The sequence below is a fragment of the Bos indicus x Bos taurus genome, chromosome 14 (assembly GCF_003369695.1).
Source record: "Bos indicus x Bos taurus breed Angus x Brahman F1 hybrid chromosome 14, Bos_hybrid_MaternalHap_v2.0, whole genome shotgun sequence".
NCBI lineage: Eukaryota > Metazoa > Chordata > Mammalia > Artiodactyla > Bovidae > Bos > Bos indicus x Bos taurus.
In genome coordinates this window covers 16,042,698-16,061,610 of record NC_040089.1, presented here as the reverse complement: position 1 = coordinate 16,061,610, position 18,913 = coordinate 16,042,698, and the positions used below count along the sequence as shown (strand labels likewise).

Sequence of the window (18,913 nt, the reverse complement as noted above, 5' to 3'; positions counted from 1 at the left end):
GCCTCTTGAGAAACCTGTATGCAGGTCAGGAAGCAACAGTTAGAACTGGACATGGAACAACAGACTGGTTCCAAATAGGAAATGGAGTATGTCAAGGCTATATATTGTCACCCTGCTTATTTAACTTATATGCAGAGTACATCATGAGAAACACTGGGCTGGAAGAAGCACAAGCTGGAATCAAGATTGCCGGGAGAAATATCAATAACCTCAGATATGCAGATGACACCATCCTTATGGCAGAAAGTGAAGAGGAACTAAAAAGCCTCTTGATGAAGGTGAAAGTGGAGAGTGAAAAAGTTGGCTTAAAGCTCAACATTCAGAAAACAAAGATCATGGCATCCGGTCCCATCACTTCATAGGAAATAGATGGGGAAACAGTGGAAACAGTGTCAGACTTTATTTTTCTGGGCTCCAAAATCACTGCAGATGGTGACTGCAGCCATGAAATTAAAGGATGCTTACTCCTTGGAAGGAAAGTTATGACCAACCTAGATAGCATTGAAACATGTAAAATATCATGTATGAAACGAGATGCCAGTCCAGGTTCAATGCACGATACTGGATGCTTGGGGCTAGTGCACTGGGACGACCCAGAGGGATGGTATGGGGAGGGAGGAAGGAGGAGGGTTCAGGATGGGGAGCACATGTATACCTGTGATGGATTCATTTTGATATTTGGCAAAACTAATACAATTATGTAAAGTTTAAAAATAAAAAAAAAATTTAAAAAAAAAACAAAAAAAACAAAAGCAGAGACATTACTTTGCCAACAAAGGTCCGTCTAGTCAAGGCTATGGTTTTTCCTGTGGTCATGTATGGATGTGCGAGTTGGACTGTAAAGAAGGCTGAGCACCGAAGAATTGATGCTTTTGAACTGTGGTGTTGGAGAAGACTCTTGAGAGTCCCTTGGACTGCAAGGAGATCCAACCAGTCCATTCTGAAGGAGATCAGCCCTGGGATTTCTTTGGAAGGAATGATGCTAAAGCTGAAACTCCAGTACTTTGGGCACCTCATGCAAAGAGTTGACTCATTGGAAAAGACCCTGATGCTGGGAGGGATTGGGGGCAGGAGGAGAAGGGGACGACAGAGGATGAGATGGCTGGATGGCATCACTGACTCGATGGACATGAGTCTGAGTGAACTCCGAGAGTTGGTGATGGACAGGGAGGCCTGGTGTGCTGCGATTCGTGGGGTCACAAAGAGTCGGACACGACTGAGAGACTGATCTGATCTGATCTGATCTGATGCCTATTCCATCTTTTTAATCTTCAGAAGTCAACAAAAAATTTGCTGAAATTTCTTTCATTCATAAACTCATCAATAGCATTAACCTATGTTTGGTGTTATAAAATTTCATACAAATACCAATACAAAACACCATGTGCTTCATACAGCTATCAGCATAAGATCAGTAGATCCTGAAAGTTCTAAAGCTTCAATGTTAAAATGTTACAAGTTTCTGCTTTAATTTCTACTTCAATCCTAAAAGTTGGAGGAAAAAAACTTATTTCAGTGTTAAAACTTATACACCAATAGCATTTACTACCTAGGTAAAAAAAATTACAAGGTTTCCTTATGAGCACATAATAAACCCTAAATCATTTGCTGATAGATTGGTCACCCACTGACTTTATGAATCCCAAGGTAGCTTCCCCATGCTTCCAAGTCATTTCCCTTTACTGCTGTCAGTAAATATGCAGGGAGTCTGGGTGAACTCCGGGAGTTGGTGATGGACAGGGAGGCCTGGCGTGCTGCGATTCATGGGGTCGCAAAGAGTCGGACATGACTGAGCAACTGAACTGATTAATCTTAATACTTAAATATTAATATTCAGGCTTAATTCTGAAAACATGAATACTGCAAAACAAACAGGAAATTTTTTACATGCAATCCAACTCCTGGGCATGTATCTGGAGAAAATCAATTATGAAAATTTACATGCACACCCCAATGTTCATTGCAGCACTATTCCAAGACATGGAAGCAACCTAAATGTCCATCAAGAGGTGAACAGATAAAGAAGATGTGGCACATATATACAATGGAATATTATTCAGTCATATAAAAAGAGTGAAATAATGCCATTTGCAGTAACATGGATGGATCTAGAGATCATCATACTAAGTGAATTAAACAGAGAAAGACAAATATCATATGATATTACTGATACGTGTAATCTAAAGAAAAAGATACAAATGAACTTAAATAGACCCACAGACACAGAAAACAAACTATGGTTACCAAAGCAGAAAGAGAACAGAGAGGGATAAATTAGGAATTTGAGGTTAACATCAACAGACCACTACATAAAATAACCAACAAGGACCTACTGTACAGCATGGGAACTATACTCAATATTTTATAATAAACTGTAAGGGGAGAGAATCTGAAAATATATATACATATCAATATATATATATAACTCACTGTGCTGCACATCTGAAACTAACATAGTATTGTATATTAACTACACTTCAATTTTTAAAAAAATATAAAGAAAAAAATCATATAATGCATTCCAAAGTGAAATATGAAAATATTTCATACAGTAGAGATTCTCTAAACATCAACTTTCTAGAACCTATCATAATACCTCCTCTTCCCTGATAAATGTATTGTTTATTTCTTACTTCTTTCAGGTGCTCCCTGACCACTCTGTATAAAAATAACCCCCTACATATGACCACCGGTACTTTCTATCCTTCTCGTTTCATTTATTACTAAAGAACTTATCACCACTTATTTAAGGGTACAACTGCTTTCCTGTATTCTCCTCCCTCACTTCTGCTCCCCTACAGAATAAGTTTCCTAAGGATATATAGATGTTCTGGCTGTTCATTCAGAGATTTGAACAGTTCCCAGTATATAATATACAGTCAAAAACAAAAGATTTGTTAAATGAACTTGGAGAGTTTTAGTACAATTCCTTTAAGTTATAAGTGAGAAAATAACTCCATAAACACACAGGCAAAAAGAAGCCTGAGCAGAGAACAGCCATTACAGAGTCCATGCAACTGCTGTCCCGCCTGCATAGTAAGTAGTTAAGAACACAGACTGCATGCTTGGACAAAGCCAGACTTCAGTCCACCTATTAATAGTGACGTCCTGTGCAAACTAACCTCTCCACGTCTCCATTTGCTCAATATGAAATAAGGATAATAACAGTACCAACTTGACATTGCTATTACAGAGATTAAGTGTGATAATGTGTGTAAAATACTACAGTACAAAGCAACCAGTAAGTGCTTAACAAAAGGGAACTAACATTATATTTATCATCACTACCACTGCCATCATCATCTCACTTAGGCTCCATAGCCTATTTTCTAATATTTCTCAAATAATTTATGGTAAGACTGACTATCAAGTTTCTAAGTCCACACAGCCAAAAAACAGCAAATTAGAGAGAGAGAGAGCAATTGTCAGAAGAGAGAGCAGCAAAAAATGGGGGGGAAATGAAAAAGCTATAAAAACCAGATATATACCTAGTTTTCTGATTGTTTTTTTCACAAAAAAAGATGTATTTTGTCAAATCACTTTTCTGCAAGAATTGAGATGATCATGTGGTATTTTCTGCTTTGTTCTATTAATGCAGTGTATTACAATGACTGACCCCTTATACTAACCCACTATTGCATCCTAGGTAAGATCCCAATTGTTCAAGAAAAGATTATATTTAATATTAATGTAAAAAGATTATATTACATTTAATACACTCTTAAAATGGCAAGAAACTATAATTCTAAAACTGGGAAAATTTACTTCAAAATGGTTTGCACGAGTTTTTGGTATAAAAGATAAATTTTTATTACCTTCAAAATTCATTTTCTAGAGAAAATGAGTAAAGTAAATGATGCATTCTTATATAGAAGGCCTGGATATCTCTGCTGTAAATAAATAGCCATCAGTGTAATTTATGTCAATCTATCTAAAGTTTTTTTGACATCCTATTAAAGGTCAAATTGTCTCAATATGGGGTCATCCTGCTCTCATAATCTATAATGTATCTCAAGTGTGGACTTCAGGGAAACAGTAAATAGTTCCATTTTACTGTCTCAGTGACACTGGCAGAACCCTGTAACAAATCTGCATTTATTTATACTATTTCCTTTAAGCTACAGAATAACCAGGATTTTCTGAGATTAGAAAGAAAATCAAATTTCAAAATCAAAACCACATTCCAAAATTTCTTAAAAGGTATTTTTCTTTGTTCAATTCCTTTGTAAAAACATTGGTCACCATTTAACATACAGTGGCAACAAAATGCACCCAGTTTACATGCATAAATAAATCAGCAAATCATAATACACGGACAACATGACTTCAAATGAACAGTATTGACGCAGCTCATGTTGCATTTAACCATAGTTATAGTTGCTCCCAATAAAGAAATACTTAATGTGAGAAATAAGAATTCCAGTTTCAACCTGAAATAACATTCTCCATGACAAGTAACATTAAACAATGATTATATGAAGTCATTATCTTAAAGGGAACCATTTTTCAGACGTCACTTTGTGCAAAGCACCATACTAGAAAAAAACGTGTACCTTAGGTTAAGGATGAAAGGGCTCCATTCTTTTAAACTAATTACCTGAATTATGCAAATTGTATTGTGACCATAAATTAAAGCACTTTTCAATATGAAGGTTATATATTCCATATTTTGAAATCTTAAATAATTCTACAGATGCTCAGTTAAACTAAAAGATTCTGTAGGACTGTGTTATTTTCATGAGCAGAAAAAAAAAAAAGTAAAATCAAAAGCCCTTTCTAAACTCACAGGCAAGGTTTCTGCATCTAAGACTTAATAAAAAGAAAATTTAAGCACCACAAAAACATATATTTTTAGAGAACAAAAAGGGCTGGCAATATAAGTTAGGCACAAAAGCACTTAAACATTTACCAAAAAAAATTTTTTAAATAATCACTCTAATCCTATCATCTGAAATTAAAAAAAAACAAATTTTGGTGTCTGTGCTGTTATGTGGAAGATACAAACCACAATTCTATTTAAGATGTTAAGTTTTATAATTTTAATTTGATCAAACGAGACTGTCACATTATTTGTACATAAGAAGAATGTTATATATTTATTTTTATAGCATATGATCTATTTTTCCCTCAAAAATCTATGATTACAGGATAGCTCTAAAATAATTTTGAAGTAAACAGAAAAGAATTTATCACAAACAGTCTTCTGAGAGAAACCAGCTCCTCTGAAAATAAGAATTCAAAGTAAATGTGCAAATAAAACTTTAAAATAAGGTAGCTGTAAATACAGCCATCTTTAAGTTTCCCTTCTTTTTCATCTATTTAACAAAGTAAATAGTTTCAGTGGCCCAAATAGTCATTTTAATTTGTTTTTCTCCTCTGTGATACATTTAAGTACTCTTATAATTAAGAGTAATTTTTTAGCATGTATAACAGATCACATGCTAACAAACTTTACAGGTTCATAAAATTAAAATTTATGACTCACAAGTATAGATGTGAATTCTAGCTACACTTAAGTCAGATACACAAGACTGGACATAAGGAACTTCAATCTAGAATATGATTTAAACGCCACAAAAAAAGAAAGGGAACAAAAAATGGGAGAAAGAATTTCTCCTCATACATCTTTCGATTACTAGGCTATATATATATATAGCAAAAAGGAAAATACCAAATATTTATTTTTCACCTCAAAAGAAGTTATCCAGAAATAAAATCTGCTAAAGAAGATATAACATTAGGATTCAAATTCATTCAACTCAGATAAGGAGACAACATTTGGAGGGGAGGAGCATTCCCAAACAATATTATTTGTACTTATTAACCTTACGAACATCACCTCAACGTCACCAGTCATACCATAGACCTTCTTAACAGTTTCCATTTTATACTTCTGTGAAAAAAACATTTTTTTAGCCTTGTAACTTTCCAAGTGTCATGCAAAACCTCTTAGTTGACCTAAATCCCACAATCCCCATTAAAAGCATTCTAATGACTTTCTTTCCAATAGGAGTCAAAAATCACTAGGTAATTATTCATAGTTGAGAAAATAAAAGTATAAAAACCAACTCAAAATAATGCAGTTCTTAACATATATGTTCTTATGTAGTAGGCAGACTAAAAATAATTGTTCATCCTAATTAATCTCTGGCTCTTGAGACTAAGAGGTCAGAAAATTAAAATGAGTGATAAGTACTTCATTTTGAATAGATACGAGAGTTTTTAAAAAATGACTGAAACTATATGATTGTAAATGTTTACTGTGAAACAGTACAAAATTGATGTTGCCAAAAAGAGTAAAAAAGAAATATTCAACTGATATTAAACATCTTAAGTAATTTGGAAAAAATTTTAAGGTTGAATTGTAACTGTAGGGGACAACAACGACAGAAAATGCTTTCATGCGTGTACACATGGTAAGTAACAAACAGGCAAATCTCAAGTTAGCACAGTACATCAACAAATGATACTTAAATGGTATTTTGGTATATAAAGAAAAAGAAAAGGTAAAATGTTGACTGCCATTGATGAAAAAGCATTTTACCAATTTACACAAAAAATTTTTTTAAAAAGATGTCCTAAGAAAACCAAGCCACAATAAGTTAGTGTTTTCCATAATACATGCTGAATTATTTGATCCCGTTATCTATACACTGTTACTGTCTTAATTCCTAAATGCTGTTGACAGCATATTTGATAACTGAGGTACATTAGTTTACATCTTTTTAAAGGTATTCTATGTGAGTTAATTTTTCTTTTCCAGTTTTTCATCATCTTCACCTCCTCCAAAGAAGATCAAAGGGAACATTCCTAGAATGCAGCCAATAGTCACCCCGACAGCTTTACCCTACGGAAACAAAAGAAAACATTTTTTCAAAGTTATTTTATCCCTGTAAGAGGAACCTCTGCTTAAGTATCTATGATAAAAATTACTATGTACTATATAATTCAACTGTTACTATATTTCTTTTGATCATACTAACAAATTAAAAAATAACGTACAAAAAGGTTCTAGAACAAATAATATGTAAAGTTCAAGGCAATCAGGAAAAAAATTTAAAAATTTTTTCAAATTGTCATAAAAATAACATTAGAGAAGTTTTCAAAAAGAAAATACCTTAAAAATGTACATACATTTTAAAAGTCAGAAGATAGAAAGGAATGAAAAATCTCACCCAGTACTCTCAATATATTTGGATTTGCTGTCCTTTGTACATATTCCTTTTCAGTATTTATCCCCATGTACACCTAATTATGAATGTAGGTCTAATCATTATGTAAACATAACTTTGTTTACTGCTTTCCTCCTGCCCCCCACCAGTCATATATGTTATAATAAACTCTTTTTCAAACTGTTTCATAAACTTAATACAAAAACTTCTAAATTCCACTGAATTGATGGGCCTATAATAAATGTAAAAGCTCTTCTTACCATTAAAAATCATCACTACTGTCAGTGATAGAACAATAAACATTTCGGTGTATAGTTCTTCCTCAATGATTTATTTAAAAATCAAATAAGATGAATATCTGTGCATAATTATACTGGTTTGCTGTCTATTCTAGACAAAACTGCAAATATATGTATATACCCACTGCAATATATTTATATGTCTACATACACAGAATTTTTCTGTGACCTCACCTATATTATGAAAAATTTATTTAATTTTTATAAATGATTTTTAAATGTTGCATTCCTATGATGACTATTAAGGTTAAAATACTTATCAATTAAGTTTTACATCTTCATACAGACATTTATTGAGAATCTACAAAGTACCAAACTCTATGGTAGGTACCAGGGAGACAGAGATTAGTCAGATGCAGTCCCTCTCTCCACCAGGAACTTCCAGTTAGTTATCATCATACGTTTCTACTTGCTAATCAATATACTTGGAATTCTCTCTCCCACCTAATAAATGTTTCATCAATAATTTAAAAATAAGCTTAGATCTAATATGCACCAAGAAATCTCCCCGCTAAAAGAAATTTCTTTCCACAAAGAGTTATTTCTTCTCCTGGTGCTTCTGCTATATCCAGTGTACTATTTCTATTACTGAATATGTCACACTAAATTATAATTTGTTTAATATGTCTGATTCTTTACCTATACAATCCTCAAAAAGAACTATAGTTTATTACTCATTTTATGTCCTTCAGTCTCAGCACATAACTGATACTCAACAGTAACTGAATCATATAAAGATTTTTTCAAAAATCTTTTTCAAGTATGCCTACAAAAAAAGTCAATGATTAGTTTTTCTGAAACCTACTAAGGTTTGGACAGTTTTTGTTAAAAACTCCACTCAGTTTTAATCTCAAATTTCTCAAGGAACTGAATTATATACAGTGTCTTGTTCTGGCTACCCAAATTCATTATCATAAACCACACAAAGTACTCACCAAATGTGAACTAACACGTGTTTGCCACATGTCAACTTGCTTTGGTGAGAGATCAGGAATTGATAGGCCTAACCTGGAAGCCAAAGCTTCAACATAGCCTGCAAGTCTTTAAAAATACAAGAGGACAAGTAAGTCAGAAAGAAAAACACCAATACAGTATATTAACGCATATATATGGAATTTAGAAAGATGGTAACGATGATCCTATATCAGTTCAGTTCAGTCGCTTAGTCGTGTCCAACTCTTTGCGACCCCATGGACTGCAGCACGCCAGGCCTCCCTGTCCATCACCAACTCCTGGAGTCCACCCACACCCATGTCCATTGAGTTGGTGATGCCATCCAACCCTATATGCGAGTCAGCAAAAGAGACACAGATGTAAAGAACAGACTTTTGGACTCCGTGGGAGAAGGCAAGGGTGGGATGATTTGAGAGAATAGCACTGAAACATGTATCTCATCATATGTGAAACAGATCGCCAGTCCAGGTTTGATGCATGAGACAGGGTGCTCAGGGCTGGTGCACTGGTATGACCCTGAGGGATGGGATGGGGAGGGAGGTGGGAGGAGGGTTCAGGATGGGGAACACATGCACACCTATGGCTGATTCATGTCAATGTATGGCAAAAACCACTAAAATATTGTAAAGTAATTAGCCTCCAATTAAAATAAATTTTTTAAAAATAAAAAAAAAAAAAAGAGGACAGAATATAAGTTTTTAAAGAGACACATATGAAAAACTATGTTCTCACATATGAAAAACTCATGACTATAACAAAGATAATTTTATATCTGTATACTCCAGAAATGGTGTAAACTTTCTTTTACAATTTTCATCTTTATTGTATATACATATATTTGGTTTAAAATTTTCCAGATTGACATATTTAATACACAGGTAAATTAACTGACTTAAGAGTAATTACTCTCTACCATTACTTTAAAAAGAACAATTTAAGGTATATAAAAATTTTACAATTACAATTAATGCATTTATTCCAAATTCAAAAGCAAAGCACTTTAACATATAATTTAATAACTGTCACCAGAAAAAAAGTTTTCTTAAAATTTATCATACTGATATACTAAGAAAAACAGCCTATAATTTTCAGGGCGATTTCAAGTATCTTCTAAGTGGCCATTGCTTATTGGATACAGTCTTACTTAAAGAACTGGAATAAAGAAAAAAATTTGCCAATTAAATTATGCATACCATCAATTATAAGATGGATCCCAACATTAGATATGTTAAGTTCTAAAAACCTATGCAACTAAGATTGATAAAATGTGGTATTTACTACATAATGGTATTTTAAGGCAGAGGAGAGATAGTTCTTAGGTGGAAGAGTCCCAACAAATCTATAATATTATCATTATAAACCTTAATGTTGGAAACTGGGAAATGGAATGTTTAAGAGATAATATCACTACAGGTTTACATCAGAAATTCCAGGTTACAAAATTTCTGCTTTGGCCCAGAACAAAGAAACTGTGTTTTGAACAGTAGCTCTGGCCCCATACTCAAGTGCAGATGTCTAATATACAGAGTTAGATCATGTATAAAGCTGCCTTTCCCTAGATTATAGGGCTAAGTAGACTGCTCCCAGACCCAAATTCAAATCTCAAAACTTACCATCAAAATGAACCAAAAAAAAAAAAAAAGGAAGAAACAGAACCAAAGACTGAGCAAGACAGAGTATGTTTATCACAATAATTAATGCCAACTCTGTCTAATTCATACTTCCTAGGTTTCCCCAAGCTCAGGAAGCAGCCCAGGCCATCTGCTGCTTAGAAGAGAAAATGTAAAAACAGAAAGAGAGAAAGCTGGCCTTTTCTGAGTAGGCGCCCTCAGTTTGTTTCATCATTCCTTCTTGCCACATGGAATAAAAAGAGCAAAAACTAGCCAAGTCATGTATGCTTTGGCCATTATTCGCTTTGAAAATTCCTCTCTCTAGAAAACATGCCCAGTCAGTGTCCTCACATTTTAGCCATATTTCTTATCTTTGGACTTAGTGGGAGGACGGGGTGGGGTATGAAATAATGATAGGGTTTCTTACTTTTAGTCCTGTCTCATCCCTAGAAATATTTATAAAATACATATAAACATTTCGGGACATGAAAAATTCAACTCTGCTTACCTTACGGTAGTTTTAGAAAAAAATTTACACATATCAGAATTGCTTGAGAAGATTCTTAAACTCAAATGTCAGGGCCCCATCCCTAGAGACACTAATTCTGCAAGACTGAGATGCGAGCTAGGCATCTATATTTGATGTACACCAAACATTTAGTGCTGCTGATTTAGAAACATTAATTTTAAAAATTTAGTTCTAAAACACACATGCAAAAATAAATGTCCCTTTTCAAAATCCTTCCCAATTAAAGGAAAATGGAGAATAGAGAGTAAGTATACACATGCACAAGTGAACCTACCCAAGACCAGCTAAATCTGACACAAGGTTTCCCAAAGCAGCAGCTAAAAAAATGAAAAATGGACAAGTGAATTACTACATAAAAGTCAGAAAAATCACTATAGTAGATCACCAGGTAATCAATAAAGCACTGGTCTGGAAGAGTTACCACCTTTCTAAGCTACAATGACTATATCCAAAGTAACTCATTGGATAGCTCTGAATTTCAAGATCTCAAAATAGAGATCTGAGATTATAGTCTTCTACCTCCATCAATTAGTAGTTTTTTTTTTTCTGATGTGGCAGCCAGTTTCCATTTTGGTTTCAATATTAAAAAATTTGCATAACATTCTGTAGTTCAACTTTCAGACAATATTTAAGGGAATTTGGATACTTTAAAGTTAAAGAGTAAAGTACAGCTAATGACATTCAAGAAAATCAAGGAGAGAAATGCCTCTTTCGTTACTCATCTACTTCACATGTTCCATAGTAACGTAACACAGAATTGTTCCCAAATTTCACCATCATGAAGAGTAGAGTGGTATTTGTGGGGAAAGAAGGAGACAGAACTAAATCAGATTTTTGATCTTGTGTTTCCTTCCTTGATTTTTCTTCCCAGCTTGAAAATAAATAATTTGATAGAGAAATGGGTAGGAAGGTTTTAGGGTAACACTGAATTAAGAGAAAAAAAATTTTTTAACACAATCAATATAGCAGATTACTGTTACTCATTAACTAACATAAAGTACCCAAACATTCTCAGAAAAATGCATACTACATTTACCAAATTAAAAATTAAAGGACAGGATTAAGGAGATAAACTATTAATGACAGACATCTCAGTGAATAAATTCATTCAAATGAAGTATCCTCTTCTATACTTAACCTACTAAAATGTTTCATAAATATACAGACAATGGAATAATTACACTACTATTATTAAATACCTGCCATAGTTGAAATTCCCAAAATAATTCCAATAGACAATTCAATATGGGTTCCCTGAAAAACAATTACAAAGAAATTAATCTTACAAATTAAAACTGAAGTGGCTATAAAATAGTAAAGCATTAATTAAAACAGATAAAACAATTTTATTACAGCAAATTTATATATATAATATACATAAATATGCATATACTATAGCAAATCACTTATTACATATATGCATTCATGCAGAAATAACATCAATATTTTATTCATTACAATTAAGCCTTCATAAAAATAAAAAATAGCAACACACAGAACAATACAATTCATCATTAATAATCTAGAATTTATATTTTCCTACTATGGAAAGGTGTTTTAATGCTTTTGAACACAAAGATAACCAACTCACCTAAATTTTAAATTCTGAATGATATAATTATATACTATTGGTATTTACCTTATAAAAGATGTAAAAGACTAGACCAGTTTCTAAGGACCCAAAAAATCAGACTTCAAAAATTATCCTTAAAACATTTAACTCTTTAATCACTAGATAATGAGACTATATAATTCATTTACAAGCAACAACAGCATTTAATACAATAAAGATACAGCAAAAATGAAGCTCCATTGAATTTACTTATTGAGAGTTTAAGACTCCCTCTAAAGAAAACAAGGGCTCATATTTTCACTTCTACTTTTAAAGATACGGAACTGAAGATTAAATGATTCTGATGGGTTACTACATAAAAAAAAGAAATCCTAGAATCTATTGTGCTAATTCAGTTCTAACCCTTATGCAATGCTGCCAAAAATGGACTTTTCAAAAGTTCTCTTAAATATTGATGGTTGAAAATTTCTAAAAAAATTTTTTAAATCCCAATGATACTTGTGGAGGGAAAAAAAAACACCCTACAAATTTCAGTATTTGTTGAGGAAAAACAAAAGAGATGCCTTATCTGGTATACAGTTATATTGCATTACTCAATTATTTACAAAACTGAAGAGAAGTTAAATTTAACTTCCTCAATTTTCCTTCCCCTAGGCCTTTTGATTCCACTCCTTTCAAATATAATTCCTATAGAGTATGGACCAAATAGCCTGATGTAAAGGTCTCCCAGGCATTAAAGTTACAAGGTTGTAAAGGAACACAAAGAAACAGATTTCTGAAGAAAAAGAAAACAGGCACAAAGAAATATCTTTATACATGGATGAAAAAACAGTGGAGTATTAATATAGGAAAGAAGCACCCGACAGCTACAATGTACAAAAAATAAATACAGCACCTTTAACAGCAACGACTCATTGGAAATTACCTAAAATGAATCTGTCTGCCAACACATGTATTTATAAAGCATTTACATGCTTAATCACTTGGTTGAATTTAAGAAACCTGAAGATGCTTCTAACAGCATGAAAAGCTTCATGTAAAGTCAAAGTTGGTTTGAAGGCAATAAAATCTCTCCTCTTTTCCTTTTCCCCATATTAACATCAAATTTCGTGTTAACAGGTAGGGTAGAAATTATAAATAAACCTAGTACTAGTTGTCTTAAAGTTGTACTTGGTTCATCACCTCAATCTTATTCATCTATTCTAGAATTCTAATCAAGTCTATCCTAATTAAATTGTAAGAAGAATTCTGCCCCCCACTCACTAAAATATAAGTTATAATAAGCAATCCAACAACACAAAAATTAAAAAAAAACTATGAAATTAAAAGCTTAGTATGAACAGCAGCCAAGAATAAAGGTCAAATCTACTACGAGAAGTTATATAGGAATTTGTTTACATGATCGCAATTAGGGTAGCAATCAAGAGAGTATACCTAACAGGAAAAATATCAAATGACACGATACAAAAAAAAGAATCAGTTAAAAATTAAACATTAAAAAGAATGTTTTCTTAACTTACTATCTTCAAACAGTCACAGCTATCCTATAATGGCAATTAGTGTTTAACAAAAAAAGGTGAAAAACATTCTTAAGATAACAATGTTCACTTATTTTCCTTTTCATAGATTCTATAGTTATATTATTTATAGATTTTTAGTCTTAGCAGTCTATTTAAAAAGTCTCTCTGGAAAATTTAACTGTTTCTGAATTATTCTGCAATTATCACAGGCTATTTTAACACACCTTTTACTCTTAATCAGTTTTAAGCCAGTAGTTTACATACTTATTTCAGTACTATATACATTAAAAATTGGTGATGTCTGTGAAACTGGATTTCAACATAAACCAGAAAAACAAATTTTACTGAGTTAGAGTCAATCATCTCAGGCCTAGAAAAACAGTCCACTCTAGTCACACTAACAATAAGACACAGGCCTGAGTAACACAAGATAGGAACATTACAATAATTTGAGTTTAGAATGTGGCTGTAGTTGTTCTGTCTTAATTGGTATCTGTATTTAAACACAGATATCTGTTTCTTGGGGCTTTCCTGGTAGCTCAGCTGATAAAAAATCTGCCTGCAATGTGGGAGACTCCAGTTCAATTCCTGGGTTGGGAAGACCCACTGGAGAAGGGATAGGCTACCCACTCCAGTATTCTTGGGCTTCCTTGGTGGTTCAGATGGTAAAGTATCTACCTGCATTGATTGAGACCAGGGTTCAATCCCTGGTTTGGGAAGATCCCTTGGAGGAGGGCATGGGAACCCACTCCAGTATTCTTGCCTGGAGAATCCTCATGAACAGAGGAGCCTGGCGGGCTGCAGTCCATTGGGTTATAGAGTTGGGCACAAATGAGCGACTAAGCACAACACATCAATTACTTGAGATATTTATTTCAAAGAAATAGTAAGACCATACTGAAAGTTGATGAAAGTGAAAGTCACTCAGTCATGTCTGACTGTTTGCGACCCCGTGGACTATACAGTCCATGGAATCTCCAAGCCAGAATATTGGAGTGGGTAGCCATTCCCTTCTCCAGGGGATCTTTCCAACCCAGGAATCAAACAGGGATCTTCTGTACTGCAGGCAGTTTCTTTAACAGCTGAGCTACCAGGGAAGCCCCAAGACCATACTGTGAAGGTCTTATTCAGGATCTAAGAAACTACCCAGTTTCCCTATTCTGCTCCCTCTTCAAAATCTCCCTGCCCTCTCTCTTTAAGCAAAATATATCATCTCAACACTTCCCTTTAGGATAGCCTTTCATCATTTGAATATCTAAGGTTTGCTCAACTGAGGCAAAAAAAAAAAAGATTTTTAAGATGGTAGAATGAGGGGATACCTGCTATCAATACAGAATTAAAATACTGAGTGTAAAATTGTAACAGAGAAGCTTTAATCCAATCTATTCAGGAATACACCAAGTCTTAAATGACAGTTTATAAGTTAATCATAGTGTTTTTTTCTATAAATAGTAAATAAAATTAGACTTCATTTACACTAACAATTTAAATAATCTAACCAACTCAAGGCTTACTAAAGGTTTACTTCAGAAAAGGTAGTATGACATGGTTGAAAAAGTTTCTTTTATTCACAGATATATAAATTAATCAACTTGATTCTTGTATACATATTAGGAAATTATCATTATCAGCCAAAAAGCTAGCATTTTGAAATTATATTTTAGATGCTCTTACCAGACTACTCTGCTCAAGAATTATCCATCCAATGGGTGCTGATCACTTTCAAATTATGTGCATGCTACAGTATCTTCTATGACTGTTTACCAAGCGAGATACCTTCCTGACGTATAAACCTTGTGTTTCCTCAACCAGCTGAACGGCTAGAATTTCTGGATATCTGATCCCCATCAATCTGGACATAAAGTAAGACTATATAGCAAAGAAAACCATTCTTGAGCGAACCAATCTTAGATAGTCTTCAAGCAAATTTTATAATCTATACAATGTAAACTATACTTTCATCCCTATTTTAAAACCAAATATTCTATTTCTACCCACCTATAGTATATGTGACCGTCAAAACACTGAAACAAAAAACAAAACAAACAATGACAAATTAAAAAAAAAAAACCCTGGCATCTCTCAACTATTTTTTCCTCATATTCGATAATCCTAAAATCACCCCCCTTTTTTTTTTTTGAGTAGTTTCCTACACAATATTTATAATTTTTAGACTTTTTAAAACTTTGAGTCAATGAGGAGAACTGGATACAGAACTAGGCAGCTTCAGAAGACCTGCATTTTCCTCGTGGACTAATGATGGACGTGTATTTTCATCATGACTTTATAATCTAGACCCAAAATTGGTATATATTGACAAAAGATGTCATAGAAGAGTATGAAAGGTCAATTGACCATTCCTACGATTAAACAATACCTTTAAGAAACAACCTTAAATGAAAATGACTCCAGCAAAAGAGAATTTTTAACACTGTGATGGAACAAAGACTGAAGGCCTTATCATTTACAGTACCCTGAATTGAAACTTAAATCATCTTTGAGTTAAATGGATAGACTAAATATCAAAACACTCTTGTAAATATTTTTTGTATGGCAAAACTGGACAAGGAACTAATTAATAACATACACATATGAGAACTGCTGATAAAATTAGAGAACATCAGAAAATTTTACAAACTTTTTTATTTAATAAGAATGTTGAAACTAGAACAGAATAATATACTCAATAAATATCTGTTTATTATTGTCAATGCTTTACCAAAAGTCTTAATGATTAATAGATATAATGCCTTAAAATTGAGCTACAATCTAATTAACATGAAATACAGCTAAAAATAGTCTTATTCATTATGTTAACTAAAGCTTTACAACTATAATATATAAATTATAAGGAAAATTTAGACCACATTTCTTTATTAATTCAAAATAGAAGGGTTGAAAGAACTTACTGCAACAATCATAATTGCATTATCCAAAAAGCCAAACCCTATGAAAGGTATCGCATTGTGGATGAATACTGAAAAACATCAAAAACAGAAAAATATATTTTAAGATTTCTATAATTTAAAATGACAAAAAACAGATCATATGGTTAAAGTCTCATAAGTAGATATGATTTAAGTTTTGGAATTTGCTTTCCATTTCCCACAGCCAAAAGATTCTGCTTCTGCTATGTTTATATACTTGGTAGAAGCTATAATGGGGAAAAAACAAAATAAAAAACACATAACATGTAAAATTAATTGTGTAGGCTTTTGTGTTTTCTTATTGGCAACACACACACGTGTACAAATTACGTACAGTTAATGACAGAACAAATAAATAAATACATATTATGAGTACCATATTTTACCTGTTAAATATCTATTGACATCAATCTTTTTCTCTCTTATACCTAAAGACTGATATCATAAAATTGATCTCCATACTAGAAATAATAAAAAATCAAATTTCCCTGAATCAAATTTCAGGGAAGTTATCTGGTCACATTTACTTATCAAACAATTTTTTAAACACTGTTAGGGAAATGTGATTATGTCATTTTTATTAGACATCTGGATTCAAAATCCTCTTTCCTTCCTCAACACATCAGTATCCCTGACTGCTTTCACAAACTAAAACAAACAATATTTGATTTAAATAAAAATGTAACTTGGCCTCTTCCTACCAAAAGCACACCATACCTTGTCTACATAATCTGTACATAATCTGGATGACCTGAGAAAACAGAAATGTAACTAGGAAGAGCTAATGTCTATTTTAAAAATATATTTAGCTTCATCTTTTTTTCCTATTTGCATCTTCAGCACATTGCAGAATACCTAGTGCATAGTAGATGCTCAACAAACATTAGTTAATTAAGTTGAGGACATCTACCTTGGAAAGGAAGAAAATTCCAAACTAAGACAATTGAGGGAAGACTGTGAAACAGATTAAAAGCTGAGCATAGTTAAGACTTTATTCTAATTACTCTATAAATCTGCCAAGGTATAGTCAACATCCACTCAACTGAGGGCTTTTTAAAAATAGGCATCAAAGCATTTAGTTTTATACCACATCAAAAAATAGTCCCTTAAACCAACTGGTTAGTTATGTGTTTAGTGACTTTACATCTTTCTTCTTTTAATGCAGTTAAGTCCACAGAAAGTACAATTAAAATATAATCTAGAAGTTATGAAAATTTGATACTACTATGGTTGAGTTCTGCACCAATAAGAGAAGGCTAATAAACAGTAAAACAAGAAATATTTCTACCCACAAGCACTATCAAAGACTAAGAAGCAAGGGGGAAAATGGTATATATTCTAGGTCATTTCAAAGTTCTTGCTACCACATAAGAATGTCCCAGGTAAAAAGCAGCATCTTTTTAATTATAAAGTATATTGTTTTAAAAGATAATAAAAAATCAAATGACATTAGTGAAACAGGGTTTCTTCATTAAAGGGCTGTCTTAATTCTTCAACTTTTTGCCTAGGTCCAGGTGCTTAATGACCAGACATTCAAAATTTTATAATAATCAGCTTCTAAAATACATATAGAATTTCAAAAAATACTACAAATTGGTAAGTCAAAGGAGTATAATGAAATTCTAATAGTTCACTATATGGAACATTTACAGTGAAGAGAGAGCTACTACTTAGATATATATATATATGGAGAGAAGATGCCCAAACACCTTCTCAATCATCTTTGAAAAGTAAATATGGTAAAATATGAAACTTTTGGAATTATTATCCATTTTGGGGTTAATCTGATGACATGTCTAAAACTAGCTAGTTATACTGCTAAGCTAAGTCGCTTCAGTCGTGTCTGACTCTGTGCGACCCCATAGACGGCAGCCCACCAGGCTCCCCTGTCTCTGGGATTCTCCAGGCAAGAACACTGGAGTGGATTGCCATTTCCTTCTCCCATGCAGGAAAGTGAACAGTGAAAGTGAAGTCACTCAGTCGTGCCGGACTCTTAGCGACCCCATGGACTGGAGCCCACCAGGCTCCTCCGTCCACGGGATTTTCCAGGCAAGAGTACTGGAGTGGGATTCCATTGCCTTCTCTAGCTAGTTATAATCATCTTAAAATTAGATGTCAAGATTACAAAACTAAGATTAAGCTAATTGTTATCTTAGTAGAAACTTGGTCAGTAAAACCAAAGCATGTTGCTACATTGCTATAATAATTTCCTGCAACTGTAAAATATATCATGTTTTGATGTTTAGATGTAAATAAATGTATCCCATAAATAAAAATTTATTTTCAACCCAAAGGAAAAATATAAATTTCAAAAAATTACATAACATGT

At 33.0% G+C, this 18,913-nt stretch overlaps 1 protein-coding gene across 4 annotated transcripts in view; it reads right to left on the bottom strand.

The window, feature by feature from the left end:
• Positions 1 to 4,189: 4,189 nt before the first annotated feature.
• TMEM65 (transmembrane protein 65) overlaps positions 4,190 to 18,913 on the bottom strand; it is a 46,968-nt gene continuing 32,244 nt past the window's right edge. For all 4 annotated transcript variants that reach the window (XM_027560897.1, XM_027560899.1, XM_027560898.1 and 1 more), the window contains 5 exons: positions 16,567 to 16,634; positions 11,764 to 11,818; positions 10,839 to 10,881; positions 8,407 to 8,512; positions 4,190 to 6,847 (listed from right to left, as the gene is read on the bottom strand). In XM_027560897.1, the coding sequence (XP_027416698.1) occupies positions 6,746 to 6,847; positions 8,407 to 8,512; positions 10,839 to 10,881; positions 11,764 to 11,818; positions 16,567 to 16,634 (374 nt within the window). In that variant the 3' untranslated portion in view covers positions 4,190 to 6,745. The remainder of the gene's footprint in view (positions 6,848 to 8,406; positions 8,513 to 10,838; positions 10,882 to 11,763; positions 11,819 to 16,566; positions 16,635 to 18,913) is intronic.